Source organism: Sminthopsis crassicaudata, chromosome 2, assembly GCF_048593235.1.
Source record: "Sminthopsis crassicaudata isolate SCR6 chromosome 2, ASM4859323v1, whole genome shotgun sequence".
NCBI classification, from domain to species: Eukaryota; Metazoa; Chordata; class Mammalia; order Dasyuromorphia; family Dasyuridae; genus Sminthopsis; species Sminthopsis crassicaudata.
The window spans coordinates 279983523-280001707 of record NC_133618.1 but is presented as its reverse complement, the minus strand read 5'-3'; the positions used below and the strand labels follow the sequence as shown (position 1 = coordinate 280001707).

The 18185-nt window shown below is 33.4% G+C and overlaps 1 protein-coding gene across 4 annotated transcripts in view; it reads right to left on the bottom strand.

Moving 5' to 3' along the window:
• HECTD1 (HECT domain E3 ubiquitin protein ligase 1) overlaps positions 1-18185 on the bottom strand; it is a 91491-nt gene that overhangs the window by 58115 nt on the left and 15191 nt on the right. For all 4 annotated transcript variants that reach the window (XM_074289558.1, XM_074289560.1, XM_074289562.1 and 1 more), the window contains exons 3-8: positions 7117-7351; positions 5161-5388; positions 2459-2740; positions 2084-2354; positions 1185-1261; positions 996-1094 (exon numbers count right to left, since the gene is read on the bottom strand). In XM_074289558.1, coding sequence (XP_074145659.1) covers positions 996-1094; positions 1185-1261; positions 2084-2354; positions 2459-2740; positions 5161-5388; positions 7117-7351 — 1192 coding nt within the window. The remainder of the gene's footprint in view (positions 1-995; positions 1095-1184; positions 1262-2083; positions 2355-2458; positions 2741-5160; positions 5389-7116; positions 7352-18185) is intronic.

Genomic DNA, 18185 nt, shown 5'->3' with positions numbered 1-18185 from the left:
GAATTACGGAAGTGTACAAAGAAAAGAGGAGCTTTATATAAATGTAATAAAATACTACTGTGCTATAAGAAATGAGAAGCAAGCACATTTCAGATAAACCTGGAAAAACTTATATGAACTAATGCAAAGTGAACTGAATAGAAGGAGAACACTGGACACAGTATGAGACACTGTGAGATGATCAACTATTGAACATCTTAGCTCTTCTCAGCAATACAACCATCCAAGAAAATTCCAAAGGACTCATAATAGAAAATGCTATCCAAATCCAGATCAGGAATTAATAGAGGCTGAATACAGATTAAAGCACATTACTTCCATTTTCTTTATTTTTTCATGGTTCTATTTTTTTTGGGGGGGAGAGGGGGGTAGCTATTTCTTCTTTCACAACATGACTAATATGGAGATCTGTTTATGCGACTGCATGTACATAACATACTATGTATGTACATAGACTTGAGGAAGGGGTGGTGAGGGAGACAGGGAGGAAATCTGGAACTGAAAAAAAAATTTTTTTTAAATGAACGTTTAAAAACTGTCTTTATATGTAAGTGGAAAATAAAATATTATTTTAAAAAAGAAGATGCTTGTTTTAAAGATACTAGGGATTCTACATCCTCCTTTGCTAAGTTGTTATATTATTAGGCACTTAAAAAAATTCTACTACATTTAACTTAACAACTACCATCATCATAATTCACATTCATAATCGCACTTTTAAGATTTGTAAAAACAATTTCCTCACAACAATACAGTGAGAAAAACTATTCATTCTCCTCTCTCCCCCCAATTCTTGGTTGTGATTTGTCAATTCAGAGATGAAAAGCATCTAAAATATTACAAGACTCATTTCAAATATTTAATCAACTTCTCAGTTCCCACAACAATGATAATAAAGAAAAATATGATCATGAATTAATGTATGTTATCTTTTCCCTCAAGATAATTCTTAAACATATGTATATAATTTATTACACTAATGCTAAAATTCATACTTTTGCTACTTGAGGCCTTCCAAAGCAGGCTGCATAATGTAATGATGATGACCTTTGACCCCTGTTAACATCAGCACCTCTTTCACACAGAAATTCTACCTGTGAAAATTAAAAAAATAAAAAATAAAAAATTAGTTGCCTTACTTATTCCTCTGCCTTTGAAAAACTAATTATTACATATTTGCTTACCATTTCCTGCGTTCCAAAAGCAGAGGCCCAGTTTAAAAGGGTTTGACCTACATCATCCATAAAATTCACTTCAAATGCTGCAATTATTAAAAATAATTAAAATATAATTGAGAATAAGATGAAAATATCAAAGTATTTTGTAACCACAGAGCACAATACAAAATGAAGTTATTCTGTCAATAAAAATATTTCTCATTATGAATTTTCTAATAAAGTTTAAATTGCTATATCCACCCACTAAAGAGTATAAGAAAACTGAAAATTCACTCATTTCAACCAACTATAAATACAAGTGAAGTCAATGAAACACAATCTAAATTTCTTTTAAAAAGAGATTTATTATTTCTTCTACAGTTAAAATGAGCTAAGATGAGAGTCTAAGTCAGATTACTTATGTAATTCAACTCATAAGCAAAGAAGAAACTAAGCTGAAAAGAATAAAAACACCTGAAAAGAAAACTATAGCTGAGGCTTGGCATCACTTTACTAGTCATCATAAAATGAATACCCACCAAGATACTTTAAACCTCATAAAATTGATAGAAACTAAATTATAAAGGCAGTTCTATTTTTTTTTCATCATTAATTTCCTCATTCTACAATGCCTCCAAAGAAATTTTTTTAAAGACCTGAATTTTATCATTTAACACCAATCATATGGTCCCATATTTCTCTCAGATTTCAGGAAGAGTCAATGAAGCTTAATTACGAGGCAGCTTCACACTCTAGTGGAAAAATGGACAATTGAAAGCTAACTTAGATAAAACAAACTATAACAGAACATGGAGAGAAAACTTCTATTGTCTTCTAAATGCATTTTCAAGTAACATATGATAACAATAACCAGGATCTATAATTTCTATTATCCATGACTTCATTTTTTAAGGTGATTTGCATACCTCCTGTGTCAATTGCATCTATAAGTGCATCAGTATCTTTACTTCGGATACAGTCTATGAGCTGCCGATGTGAGCGCTCTCCAGAACTGTCCAATCTACGAAGTCCTGGAATTCTGCCTGTGGATCCAGCACTGGACTTTGGAAGGGCCTTTCGTCCTTCAAATAATAGCACCAAGAGAAGGTCAACCAAACGCATAGTATCCAATACACATCTTTCATCACCCTGTAGAGCACTTTCAATTGAATCTGGAAGCTCAGATCTCAGGAGATCCTAGAAAAAGGGATGAAAATAATTATGTCTCATTTACTGATTCTGTTCTATCACCCCATAAAATACTACCCGTTGAAACACAAAATAGTGAAAAATATTCTTACATGTGTGACTACTGGAGAGCCTCTGCAAAGTGTTGACAGCAAACTTACAATAGTTGAAACCTGATTACTTAATTTGGAATCAGCAGCTGTAGATGGTGCTCCGGTTGTGCTTCTCCCTGGTTTGCATGCTGATGATGGCCCTGAGACAGTACCACCAGCTGCTGCCATTCGAGATAATAGCTCTTCAGTTAGTCCATGTTTCGCTAATGGGGCTGGGTCAACACCACGTCGAGTAAATCTGTCAGCTAGGGAAGCAAAACATCTCAAAGCTCCATCTGAAACCTAGATATGGAAAGAGAAAATAAAATCTCTAGATAAAGAGATCACAATCTTTATAATTTGAGTAATCTGAAATTCACATAAAAGACTATGACACTACTGAGACATTGAAAACAATGTCATTAATAATCCCAAGAAAAATCTAAGCAGGTTACATTGGGTCTGAGAAATTAATATATTTTACTTTACAAGACTTTTTATTTTAATTAACATAATCTAAGAAATAAATCTAACTGGTTTTTTGGAAAAAATATTTTTATAATGAATAACTTCTCTGACTACAGATTCATTATGTAACTTTTCTCTTTTCCCACAGTACCTATTCCAAAACCTTTTTCTTTCCTTTTCACCACCAAGTTTACAAGCAAATGCTTCCTGAATAAACAAACAAATGACCTATCTGTAAGGCTTTCCTCCTAATTTTTCAAAATTTCTCTCAGTATTACCAAGTTTTCAGTAAGCTTAATTACTATACCTGCAATATTAATTCCATTTCTTCCAGGACCTATCAGTCATATACCCAGTCTCTCATTCACTTTTTCTGTCCCTATCAACAAAGTCCTCTCTAAAAACAAATACGTTCAAGTTTCACCAATTTTTAAAAAAGCTCCCATGACATTTTCACCCCTTTTACTACTTCTCCAATATAACTATACATTCCTAAAATGTTTTATAAAGTTAACTACACCCAATGTTTCTACTTTCAACACTTCTCAATCCCTTACAATTTGTATTCTATCCCCCCAAAAATCATCACTCAATAGTTACCAATAATAAAATCAAATGGTATTTTAAAGTCCTCATCATCTTTGACCTTAACAGCTAACAAAACTCTTGGCCACCTCCCTCTTCTCAAATGGGTTAAAGGATTCTGGATTCCCCTGCTTCTCCTTTCACTTCCAATTTCTCTCCTTCCTTTCATTTCTGGCTCCATGATTTCTGTATAACCCCTTGGCATAAGAATCCCATAAGCATCTGCCCTCAGTCTGTCTTTTAGTCTTGCTCTTTAACTCTTTCTTGATTATCTTTATTCATGGCCATACCTTCAATTAACTTCTCTATGAAGATGACTGACTCTCCATTCATGAACTCTCTTCTGAGTGCTGGATCTGCATTTCCAACTGCCTATAGGAAAGGGATTCATAATCTGGGGTCCACAGATCCCCACCACCCCAAGAGGCCAATGGATAGATATCAGAGGATCTGTGAACTTGGATGGGAAAAAAATGCATCTTTATTTTTACTACCCTTTAACTGAAATTTAGTATTTCCTGCAGATAGGTAATAAAATCATTATTCTGAGAAGTCCATAAGCTTCACTAGACTGACAAAGAGGTCTAAGACACACAAAAAAGGTTGAGAACCCCTGCCAGAGGAAATCTTCACTAAGATGGAACTTCATAATTCATCCCAAACTTCCCATATTCATGACCTTGAATTTACTGTGGATTTTTTCTTCTTTCTTTCTCTTCCTTAACTAATGAGTTATTGAAGTCATGTAATCTACTTCCACAACATTTTTCAAATCTATGTCATCACCTCTATTCTCAGAGAACTAACTTCATACAGAGCTTCATTACAATGTGCCTAGATTATTATGGCAGCTTCCTAACAGTGTCTTCATTCTCTTTCCTCCCTTCAAACTATTCTCCATGTTTCTGTCATAACAGTCTCCCTCAGCTATAGATTTGATCCTGCTGTTTGTCCTTTCAAAATCTATAATAATTCTCTTTAGAATCACTTACTGTGTAATTTTCAAACTCTTCTGGACATTAAGCCCTCCCAGAATCTGGCCACCTGCCTTTCCAATCTTATCTCTTAATATCAGAATTTTCAAATAGAAAGGATCTCAGTGGCCATGTAATACAACCCATGATGCCCTCAAAGAACCCTTATTATAACATACTCAATAGGTAGTCATCCAGCATTTGTTTGAAGTCTTGCAATGGAGAGGAACACTTTTCTACTTCCTAAAACAATCCAATACACTTTGAGATACCTAACTGTTAAGCTATTTCTAACATCAAGTCTAGATTTTTCTCATTGGAACTTTCCCATTGTTAATGTTCTGTCAGGTTTTCATCTTAGCTGCTCTATCATGAATGTTCTCTAATTTAATTTACTTTACCTAATCAATGCCCTTCCTAAAATATGTGAAAAAACTTAATACAGTCCTCCAAAACATATCCTTTCATGCATTTCAACAGCAGTCTGGGCCTTTATTCGTATATTCTCTATCTTAACACTAACTTCAACTGTATAAAATCAATTAAATTTTTGTAAGGTATTCATAGGTTCTGTTGATTTTAATACTGCCTAAATCATTTAGCAAACTACAACAAAAAAGAACATGATTATTAATTGTGAAAAAATATATTTATGTTTCAGTTAATTCCATAATTTCTATCAACTTGTCCACATACCTGATGATCTTCATGTTTTAATAAACTAGACAGGGATTCTACACAGATTTCTAATGAAGAATCTTGAGGTTCCATTTTGCCACAGAGTCTTGATACGACAGCCATCGCAGAATGAAGGGTATCTTTATGAACCAAGTGCCCACTATCACGAATGAATGTCAGCACACAGTTTAAACCACCAGCCTCAAATACAGCGCCTGATTCACGAGTACAGATCAGTTCTAAAACCTATGAATGATTAAAATGAAAAAGTACAAAAAAAGATTGTGCCTTCTAAAAGCAATGTTTTTCTGCGTTTTCTGTTACAGAATAAAATTTCTACTAATTCAGAAAAAACAGATGATTTTCCCATACTGCTTTAATTCATGAGCTTCTAATCCAACTAAGGAAAATCAAAACGATGAGCCAACAAGAAGTTTCTTTCATTAAAGGATATTAATTTTTTTCTTCAATCAGTATATCTAACTAATAACACTTCTTATTCCTTTCACAATATTGGCTAAAGCTTTTACAGAATAATAATATGAAGAGTACAAAAAAAAAAAAAGAGGTCCTTAGAAAGGTACTACTAAAGTAAAGCAAACAAATCTGCTGACTTACCATTGACTACTTAAGAACTGTAGTTTGGTAAGGTCCATTAAAAAGAAAGATAAAAAATAACTAACTATTGGTCTAACAAATGACTTTAGGAAGCTGAAACAGTATTAGAGAAAGTCTAAAAAGCCCCTTATAGTCTCTATTACCAATTCCTCCACTGTTAAGACTTCTTATCCTAAGCCCTATGAAACAACCCTTTAGAATAATAAAAGATATATCTCTTACTGCTTTCTACCACTTCAAAAAAATAAAAATAAAAATAAAGGTGAGGGGAAGAAAAGAATTTTCATCTTGCAGAATACCTGACTTTTCTCACCTATGTATCTCACAAGGATGTTATGAAGAAAACAAACTTTTTTTTTATAAAGCACTGTATAATTGTTACTTATCAGTAATCTTCTCAAATATAAACATAGTACAAAGAAGGTTGGAATTAGAATTCACAGTTCTATCACTTGCTTAATGGAAGAGGAAAAGAAGTGGAAGAAGAGGAAAAAAAAAGGAGAAGGATCAACAGAACAATTAACACTTTTTTTTAGTATTACTATGTGCCAGGCACTGTTCGTACACTTCACAATTATTATCTCATCTGATCACCCCAACAACCTTGGGAGGTAGGTGCTACTACAATCACTAGTTTACAGGCTGGGAAACTGAATCAAACGAAATCAAATAACTTGCTTATAATCATGCACATTAAGTGTGTGAAGACACATTTGAACTTGGACCTTCCTGACTCTAGGGCCAGCACTCTAACCATTCCACCATCTAGCTGTAAGAGCTTAAGAAATGCTTCCTGATTTGGTGAATCCCTCTACTAAGCACTTCTGAGCTTTAGCTTTGTTTGCCAAAAGAGAATGGCATGACTAATATGCAAATATGTTTTGCACAAATGCACATATATAGCCAATATCAATTTGCTTATCTTTTCAATGAGTGAGGCGAGTCTGTCTGTGACACTCTTCAATCTCCCATAATGATAAATCTTCCAAAAATGAAAAAAGAGAGGGAATGATAATATTGACATCCACTTCACAGACGTGTTTGGGAGGAAAGTGCTTTGTAAACTTTAAAGTTTTATATAAACATGTCATTACAATGACTTTCAATCAGACATTTAAGATATCCATTTTTAAAAAACTAGATAACTTAAAACATAAATTTTAAAAATTATTTAAGTTGGGGGGCAGCTAGGTGGTGCAGTGGATAGAGCACCAGCCTTGAATTCAAGAGGACCCGAGTTCAAATCTGGTCTCAGACACTTAACACTTCCTAGCTTTGTGACCCTGGGCAAATCACTTAATCCCACCCTCAGAAAAAAAAAAAAAAAAAAAAAATTTAAGTTTTAAAGGCACCTACCTTCACGCACTGTTCAGCTAAGTCTCTGCTGGTTCTGTTGTTAAGTTCAACTACCACCAAACGATTACAAAGTGCCTTTATGGCTCCATCTACTCCAACAATTCTTCGAGTACACTCTGCTGATACATCTAGGTAGTAGGTTATGGCACGGGCTGTCACTTCTAATACATTGTCAGGTGCACTTTCATCAAGAAAAATTTTACAGAGTGCTGGCAAAAAAGTACGAGGAGGGCACCTACAGTGAAAAGGAATATATTATACAATACTAACAAAATATGAATATTTCTATTAGCTTAACCAACACAAAAAAGGTAGTAAAAAACAACTTAATAGTAGCATTATGAGGAAAACATGAAATATTCAAGTCAAGAAGTTGATAAAAATAAAAGAAAATATAAAGTATTTTATAGTAAAAACTGACCTGAAAACAGATTGAGGAGAAAAAAAAATACAAGAAACACTGTACTACCTGTAACACCATGACACCCCCCCCCCAAAAAAAAAGTTTGCAAGATCACATTTCAAGAACTATTAAAAGAAAACTATCCAGATCTCTTAGAACTACAGGACAAATAGGGGGCAGGGAGAAAAGAGAAGGAACTGGAAGATGGGAAGGCAGATTTAAGATGATTAAAACAAATTATCTTTTTAAATCAATTGTAGACTAATTAGACTGCTGCTAGTGGCAGGGCATGAAGTTGGGAAGACTCCTCTTCCTGAATTCAAATTTGGCCTCAGACATTTACTAGAAGAAACGGTCCCTTAACCCCATTTTCCCAAGCTTTCCATCTTTAAACACCCCCCCCCTCCAATGTAACACTTTCCAAGAATCAGTCACAATTGAAAAAATAAAAATTTAATCCTAAAGAACTGGTAGGTCAAAGAGCAAATTACAGAAACATTAGTTTCATGAGAACAAATATCAAAACACCATATCAAAATTTTATCTAGGAGAAAATTCATCAACAAACCAAGGAAAAAAATAAATCGAGCATAAAATTTGAAAAATTTTAAATGAGAAAACATACCATGAAAACTGAAATTAATTTTTGAATTGGTTGAATTTGGTTTGAATTGAATTGAAACTACTGAATTAATAAAATTTAAAATGTAACTGACTGGTTTTTTAAAATAATATAAACAAATAGCTAAAATAATCACTACTCTCCCCTATTGAGAAAGAAAGTGACTGTGAAAGTACAATAAAACTCAGTTTCCCACTAATCATATTTCCCCAAAAAATATGTTTCAATTTGCACTAAGTTCATCATTTTTCTTGTCAGAAGGTATAAAGCCAGCTTTATCATGACTCTTCTGGAAGCGTGTAACTGTGTTGGTCACAGTTCTTAATTTTTTCAAAGATAACCTGTACAAATATTTTTATTATTGCAATACAATGTTATCCTAGTTTTTGTTCATTTCACTTTGCATCAGTTCCCACAAATCCTTCTGTCTTTCAGTATCTATCCCTTTGTTTTCTTAAAACACAACATTCTATCATGGAATGGTGGTGGTAGTAGTGGTGGGGTTGTTTGTTTTTTTAACCTCTTTTTAAAAAGCAGTAACAAAAAGGCTATATAGGATAGAAAATAGAATGTTACACTGCAATTCAAGAAATAGAGGTTCTAGTCCTGGCTCAACCACTATGAGCCATTATTAAAGGAAAAGAGATTAAAGTCAAGTTGCTAATAAATTGGAATACTAAAAATCTCAAAAACAAAAACATTATCACTATCTCAACAAAAACAAGTACATGCTGAATATATTTTAAAACCTGAATTCACAGTATATGAACACACAATATTTTACAGTATTTTGCACACAACAGAAGGCACTTTCAGCGTCACACAGTGACAAGGTAACTACTAATAAACTGCTTCCAAATAGATATCTTTATTTGGGGGGGAGAAAGGAAGGAGGAGTGGCAATCTGAGTTAAGTGACTTGCCCAAAGTCACACAGTTACTAAGAATTTCAGGCTGAATTTGAACTCCAATCTTTCTGACTTCAAGTAATCTATCATTGCACCACCAATGGATACCATGCAGGGCCTACTGGAATATAATACAGAGTCCATTTTAATACCAAACTTTTTATGTGTTATGATTTATTTATTTGTGTAGCAAAATCTTTCTCATAAAAACTATAAATTGAATCATCACTAATTTTGAATTCTAAATTCAAATTAATGTAGTTTTCTATTGTTAAGAACTGTTCTTTGTCTGAAGTATTTCAAACCTTATATAAAAATTTAAAGGGTGAAAGAAATTTCTGACCCCAAGCCAGCTAAATGACATAATATTACCAGAAAATAAAATGTAAATGTTATTTATTCTGTCTAATTCTCCTAATTAATTCTAGTACATTTTCTCTGAGAATAAATACCATAATCTAAAAATATACCAAAGCATCAAGATATTGGAAAGGAAATTTAGTAGGCAATACCATTGTATCTAAAAGGAATCAAAATAAATTGTAAATTTTGTTCAAAGACAGCAACTACCCTTCTTTTATAAAATCAAACTAGCACAAACCTGCAATCTATTTTTAACAAATTTATAAAATTAATTTTAATTAATTCAATCAATTTTTAAATTTTTATTTATTAATTTTATAATTATAATTTTTTTGACAGTACATATGCATGGGTAAATTTTTTTTTACAACATTATCCCTTCTATTCACTTTTCCAAATTTTCCCCTCCTTCCCTCTACTCCCTCCCCTAGATGACAGGCAATCCCATATATAATAAATGTGTTACAGTATATCCTAGATACAATATATGTGTGTAAAACAAAATTTCTTGTTGCACGGTAAGAATTGGATTCCGAAGGTATAAGTAACCTGGGTAGAAAGACAATAGTGCAAACATTTTACGCTCCTTTCCCAGTATTCCTTCTCTTGGTGTAACTGTTTCTGTCCATCATTGATCAACTGGAACTGAATTGGATCTTCTTTATGTTGAAGATATCCACTTCAATTAGAATATATCTTCATACAGTATTGTTGTTGAAGTGTATAATGATCTCCTGGTTCTGCTCATTTCACTCAGCATCAGATGATGTAAGTCTCTCCAAGCCTCTCTGTATTCATCCTGCTGGTCATTTCTTACAGAGCAATAATATTTCATAACCTTCATATACCACAATTTACCCAACCATTCTCCAATTGATGGACATCCATTCATCTTCCAGTTTCTAGCCACTACAAAAAGGGCTGCCACAAACATTTTGGCACATACAAGTCCGTTTCCCTTCTTTAGTGTTTCTTTGGAATATAAGCCCAGTAGTAGCACATGCAATCTATTTTTAACAAACTTATAAAACTAATTTTGATTAAAGTTCTTTAAAAATGAAGTGTGAAGAGAATAAAGAATGCCAATGGGGAAAAAAAGTTGAGTATCAAAGATTCTAAGCGAGAGTACAAATAATCAAGAGAGATAATTGTTATTAAATGTAAGACCTTATTCCTTCAAATAATAAAACAGTATTCTAGAGAAAGACATTACAAAGGACAGACTCCTAAGCAATGAAAAGATGAGAGGGCACAAACAGGGTGGAAATCAAGGATATGAAGCTACAAGGCCGAGACTATTTTATTTTGTATATAAACTTATACACATACATGTTCTTCCTAAGTCATTACAAATTCTTTGAAGAAGTAGAACTTCATTTTTTTAATGGCAACCCCAGCAGTTAGTATATATTTGCTAATTGGATCAAGACAGAAGATATCCTTGAAAAAAATGCTGATGACACTGACTATGGGACCCTGAGTAAGTCATTTTGGCCTCTCTGAGCCTTGGTTTTCTTATCTGTAAATTCAGTGGCATAAATTCAAATCTCAAAGGTATAAAATACAAGGGGCTTTTATGTGCTTGAGCAGATTAAAATTTAACAGTAAATTAAAAAAAATAAAATAAAATAAAAATAAAATGTAATTAAAACTAAGTCAGCATATACCCTACATAGCTCCTTATGAGGAGTTTAGTGGCCCTGTTTCTATTTGAGTTTGATACCACTAGACCAGATGACCTGTATAATTCCTTCCAGTTCTAAATCTATGATCCTAAACCTATCTTCCATTCTAAACAGTGGATTATCTCTGCTATCAAAGGTAACTGGCTTAGAGAAAGGGTAGATGAGAGGTCTCTCTAGAGATCCCAGTGAAGAAATGTTGGCCTCAGAATGAATGATAGTAAAGGATATTAAAAAAAAACTGGGTCCTCAAAATGTGATAAAAGTCCTACTGACTAATCTAGGAACTAATATATATCTGAAAATGAGTTTTCTCAAAAGGAAATGAAAGAAGGGAATGATGGGAAAATGAATTAAGAATTATTATAGAAGACATCTGTAACTGCACAAAGGGGCATGCTGAAATAAAGAATGAGTACCACATTGTGATGAGAAAAGAAAAAACAAAGAACATGACAGAATAAATATGTAAGTTTATGAAAAAACAGCACGAGAGGCTAGATCCTAGAGTATCTTAGGAGTGAAGGGAAAAGGAGCCACATCTACAAAAATGTTTGTGGCAGTCCTTTCTGTAGTGGTAATGAACTGGAAACTGAGTGGATACTCATCAACTGGGAAATGGTTGAATAAATTATAGTACATGAATGTGAAGCAATATTATTCTATAAGAAATGATGTGCAAGCTTATTTTAGGAAAGCCTGGAAAGACTTAAATGAGCTGATGTTAAGTGAAGTGAATAGAACCAAGAAAATATTGTACACAGCAACAAGAAGATTATGTGATGATCAACTGTAATGAACTTGGCTCTTTTCAACAATGAGGTGATTCAAGGCAATTCCAATAGATTTGACATGCAAAGTGCCATCCATCTCCAGAGAGAGAGAGAGATATGTGGAGACTGAATATGGCCAAAAAACACTTTTTATTTGTTTCTTTCTTTCTCCTATCTTTTTCCCCCTTTTGGTCTGATTTTTCTTGCACAAAATGACAAAAATGGAAATGTTTAAAAGAACTGTAAATATTTAATCTATATCAGATTACTTGCCATCTTGGAGAGGGGGAAAGTCAGGAAGAAAAATGTGGAGCACAAAGACTTAGAAAAATGAATGTTAAAAATTATCTTCACATGGACTTGGAAAATACTGAATTTTTTTTAAACCCAGTAATAAATAAAGAAAATATGAGCCTAGGACAAAATCTGAAGAAAAATTAAGTAATGCCAACATAAATAATAAATAGATATATCAAAGACAAAGACCTAATGAAATAACAATAATATATATATTCCACAGAGAATGAGAAAATACATAAAAATTTATGGGATAAATCTCTAGTTCAAAGAAAAATTTACATCTGAAAAGATTCTTTGACCCAGGCATTGCAATGCTGTATATACACTAAGGAAGTCATTGTTTTTTTTTTTTTTAAAAGACCCCCATATACCATCAAAATATTTACAGCTGCACTTTTTGTTGCACTGGAAATCAAGTAGATGGATACCGTTTAAGGAAAAGTTAAAAATAAATGTGCCACATGAATGTAAGTTAGCCACCATACTGTAAGAAACAAAGAATACACTAACTACAAAGAAGTTTTGGTAAGTTTCTGGAAAGACCTACATGAACTGATGCAGAGTAAAGTAAGGAGATCCAAAAATATAAGAATTATCACCAAACAATAAAAAAATTAATGTTCTAGAATTATTTAAGAAAAAAATAAGTCTGGCCCCAAAGGATAAATATTATTCAATAAGCATTTATTAAGTGACTACTTTGAGCCAAGTCCTGTGCTAAGCATTGGAGATGCAAAAGAAAAAAATTATGAATACAGACACATATGAAAAGATTCATCAGAATTGATAAAATGTAAGCAGAGCCAAGAAAACAATAGGCAGGAACTACTACATGAAAAGAACCATCACAAAATATAATCGAAAATAAAAATTACAAAGAATAGGCTTTGAAGAGATATGGGAATAAATATCTCTTCCCCCATCCTTTTGCAGGGAGGGGGAGGGATTCCTAGGAATGGAGCATTGCATTTATTGTCAAATATTTTCAATGTTACTGATTTATTTTGCTGGTCCTCTTTTTCTTTTTTCATTAAATAAAAGTTTATTATAAAGGATGGGTACCTAAGAAAGAGAAAGAGAGACATGCAAGGAAAAAATTTAGGAGATATTAAAAAAAAAAGATACCAATAAATTTATTTTAACAAATGTAATAAATTCTATTCATTAACTATTTGTTTCAACCAGCAAATTGGTAAAGACAAAAAATGTCTTAGAAGAAAAGCATACACATTTCATTAGCAGAGCTATGAAGCCATTTTCTCATTTAAAAAAATTTTTATAACTTTTTATTTTTCCAAAATACATGCAAAGATAGTTTTCAATATCTACCCTTGCAAAACCTTGTGTTCCCAAATTTTCTCCCTTCCCATATTTCCCCTCCTCTAAACAGTAAGTAATCCAGCATAGGTTAAACATGTGCAATCCTTCTAAAGATACTTGCCGTTTGATAAATGTTATACTATAACTTATTCAGCCATTCCCCAACTGATGGGCATCCATTCAATTCCCAGTTCCTTGCTACTACAAAAAGAGATGCACATGTGGGTTAGAAATATGAATCTTTTCAACCACTCTAGAAATCTATCTGGAATTATACAAGAACATTCACTAAACCATTCATATTCACAACCTTTAACCCAGAACAAAGAAAGTAGAAACAAAATGGATACTGATCTTGGGGAATAATTGAACTGTGATATATGAATTAGACTTTCATATCTAATTTAATTCCCCCTTTAAAGTTAAAGAAATAAAAACAGAGAGAATAAACAACATCCCTAAGTTCATACTGGTTGCAAGCAGAACCACCATGGCAATATACTTTATTTATTCCTAGATTATTTCAAAAATTTCTCTGCCATTTGTACCAAAAGAAGTTTCATTATTTTAGACCTTTATTTTCTATTGTTCTGCAATTATTAACCAACACTTCAACATTCTCTGAAGTACAATTAAACAGACATTTATAAATGAGGTACCAGACAATTTACACTCATATTTCTTTTTTTTTTTCCCCCTGAGGCTGGGGTTAAGTGACTTGCCCAGGGTCACACAGCTAGGAAATGTTAAGTGTCTGAGTCCAGATTTGAACTCAGGTCCTCCTGAATTCAAGGCTGATGCTCTATCCACTTCACCACCTAGCTGCCCCCACACTCATATTTCTTTTGGCTTTAAAGTTTTGTACAAGATTTTCCTCACAGATTATAAAAGAGGGAAAAAGGATCCATGGGATCCATGTGCGCAAAAATGTTTGAAGCAGCTCTTTTTGACATAGTGGCAAGGAATTGGAAAATAAGTGTATGCCCATAAAGTAGGAAATGACTGAATAAGTTATAATATATGAATGTAATGCAATATTAACGTTCTTTAAAAAAAAAGATGAGCAAGCTAATTTCAGAAAAGCTTGGAAAGACTTTATGAACTGATGTTAAATGAAGAGAGCAGAATCAGGAGAACATTGTACAGAGTAAAAGCAAGATTATGTAATGATCAACTATGATAAACTTAGTTCTTCTCAGCAAAGATAATCCAACACAATTCCAATATACTCATGATAGAAAATGCCAAATGCATCCAGAGAGACTGAATGTGGATCAAAGCATATTATTTTTACTTTTATTTTTTCCCCCCTTTTATTCTTACTTATCTTTCATAACGTGAAGAAATACAAGGGGCAACAAGGGCCATAGAGTCAGGAAGGCTTGTGTTCAAATGTAACCTCAGACACTTAAAACTTACTAGATGTATAACCCTGGGCAAGTCATTTAACCCCAATTGCCTCACCAAAAAACAAAAATAGAAATATACTTAAAATGATTATATGTGCATAATCTGTATCAGACTTATTGCTGTTGAACTGGGGTAGGTAAGGCAAGGAAGGAAGGAAGGAGAAAAAACCTTGGAACTCAAAATCTTTCAAAAATTAATGTCAAAAAACTATCTTTACATATAATTGAAAAAGTAAAAATATTTTTAAAAATTTTAAACAAAAATAAAGAAATGACTGCATGGATTGATAAAAAATAAATAGATTTTTTTCTCCTCATAATATCTCTATGATGTAGTACAAGTAGTATGTATACCTATCTTATAATGAAGAACTAAAAGCTACAAAAAGTAAAATGACCCACACAGGCACCATTAGGACCAAGATTAAAACCTACATTGTAACTCCAAATCGAATATTCTTTTCATGACATTGACATATATATAGAGATTGTGATCTATTTAAATCTAATGGAAGACATTTAACTCATTCTTTATAGGGTAAAGTCTGAGCCAAAACAAACCTATAATATCTTTTAAGCTGTAATTACCTAAATCATAATGGAAGCAAGGGCATCATGCTACAGTGGAAAGAACACAGGAACTGGATTCATGTTCCAATTATGCAGTATTTATCTGTGTGACCTTGGGTGACCAAGAAATACCATTATAAGTATATGGCACCATTCTGGAGAGCAATTTGGAACTATGCTCAAAAAGTTATCAAACTGTGCATACCCTTTGACCCAGCAGTGTTACTACTGGGCTTATATCCCAAAGAAATACTAAAGAAGGGAAAGGGACCTGTATGTGCAAGAATGTTTGTGGCAGCCCTCTTTGTAGTGGCCAGAAACTGGAAACTACGTGGATGCCCATCAATTGGAGAATGACTGAATAACTTGTGGTATTATGAATATTATGGAATATTATTGTTCTGTAAGAAATGACCAGCAGGAATTGGAAAGACATTCAGTGCTCTTGGATAGGCCGAGCGAATATAATAAAGATGACAATACTCCCCAAACTAATCTATTTATTTAGTGCTATACCAATCAGACTCCCAAGAAACTATTTTAATGACCTAGAAAAAATAACAACAAAATTTGTCTGGAAGAACAAAAGGTCGAGAATTGCAAGGGAACTAATGAAAAAAAAAAGTCAGAGGAAGGTGGTCTAAGTGTACCTGATCTAAAGCTATATTATGTAGCAGCAGTCACCAAAACCATTTGGTACTGGCTAAGAAATAGAACGGTAGATCAGTGGAACAGATTGGATACAAAGGACAAAAAAGGGTACATCTACAGCAATCTAGTCTTTGACAAACCCAAAGATACCAACATTAGGGACAAAAATTCATTATTCGGAAGAAACTGTTGGGAAAACTGGAAATTAGTATGGCAGAAATTAGATATGGATCCACACTTAACACCATATACCAAGATAAGATCAAAATGGGTCCATGATTTAGGCATAAAGAGTGAGATAATAAATAGATTAGAGGAACAGAGAATAGTCTACCTATCAGACCTGTGGAGGAGGAAGGAATTTATGACCAGAGGAGAACTAGAGATCATTATTGATCACAAAATAGAAGATTTTGATTACATCAAACTAAAAAGTTTCTGTACAAACAATACTAATGCAAACAAGATTAGAAGGGAAGTAACAAATTGGGAAAATATTTTTAAAAGTAAAGGTTCTGACAAAGGTCTCATTTCCAAAATATAGAGAGAACTGACCTTGATTTATAGGAAACTAAACCATTCTCCAATTGATAAATGGTCAAAGGATATGAACAGACAATTCTCAGATGATGAAATTGAAACTATTTCCACTCATATGAAAGAGTGTTCCAAATCACTACTGATCAGAGAAATGCAAATTAAGACAACTCTGAGATACCACTACACACCTGTCAGATTGGCTAAGATGACAGGAACAAATAATGATGAATGTTGGAGGGGATGTGGGAAAACTGGGACACTGATACATTGTTGGTGGAGTTGTGAAAGAATCCAGCCATTCTGGAGAGCAATTTGGAACTATGCCCAAAAAGTTGTCAAACTATGCATACCCTTTGACCCAGCATTGCTGTTATTGGGATTATATCCCAAAGAAATACTAAAGAGGGGAAAGGGACCTGTATGTGCCAAAATGTTTGTGGCAGCTCTTTTTGTTGTAGCTAGAAACTGGAAGTTGAATGGATGTCCATCAATTGGAGAATGGTTGGGTAAATTGTGGTATATGAAGGTTATGGAATATTATTGCTCTGTAAGAAATGACCAGCAGGAGGAATATAGAGAGGCCTGGAGAGACTTACATCAACTGATGCTGAGTGAAATGAGCAGAACCAGAAGATCACTATACACTTCAACAACAATACTGTATGAGGATGTATTCTGATGGAAGTGGAAATCTTCAACATAAAGAAGATCCAACTCACTTCCAGTTGATCAATGATGGACAGAAATAACTATACCCAGAGAAGGAACACTGGGAAGTGAATGTAAATTGTGAGCACTACTGTCTATCTACCCAGGTTACTTATACCTTCGGAAGCTAATAATTAATGTGCAACAAGAAAATGGTATTTACACACATATATTGTATCTAGGTTATATTGTAACACATGTAAAATGTATGGGATTGCCTGTCATGGGGGAGGGAGTGGAGGGAGGGAGGGGATAATTTGGAAAAATGAATAAAAAAAAAAAAGAAATGACCAGCAGGATGATTTCAGAAAGGCCTGGAGAGACTTACATGAACTGATGCTGAGTGAAATGAGCAGGACCAGGAGATCATTGTATACTTCATTGTAACAGCAATACTATATGATGATCAATTCTGATGGACGTGGCCATCTTCAATAATGAGATGAACCAAATCAGTTCCAATAGAGCAGTAACAAACTGAACCAGCTATACCCAGCGAAAGAACTCTGGGAAATGAGTATGAACCACTACATGGAATTCCCAATCCCTCTAATTTTGTTCGCCTGCATTTTGGATTTCCTTCACAGGCTAATTGCACACTATACTATTTCAAAGTCCAATTCTGTTTGTACAGCAAAACAACTGCTTGGATATGTATACATATATTGTATTTAATTTATACTTTAACATATTTAACATGTATTGGTCAACCTGCCATGGGGGGAGGGGGGGAACGAGGGGAAAAATTAGAACAAAAGGTTTGGCAATTGTCAATGTTGTAAAATTAATCCATATATCTGGTAAATAAAAACTATTAAAAT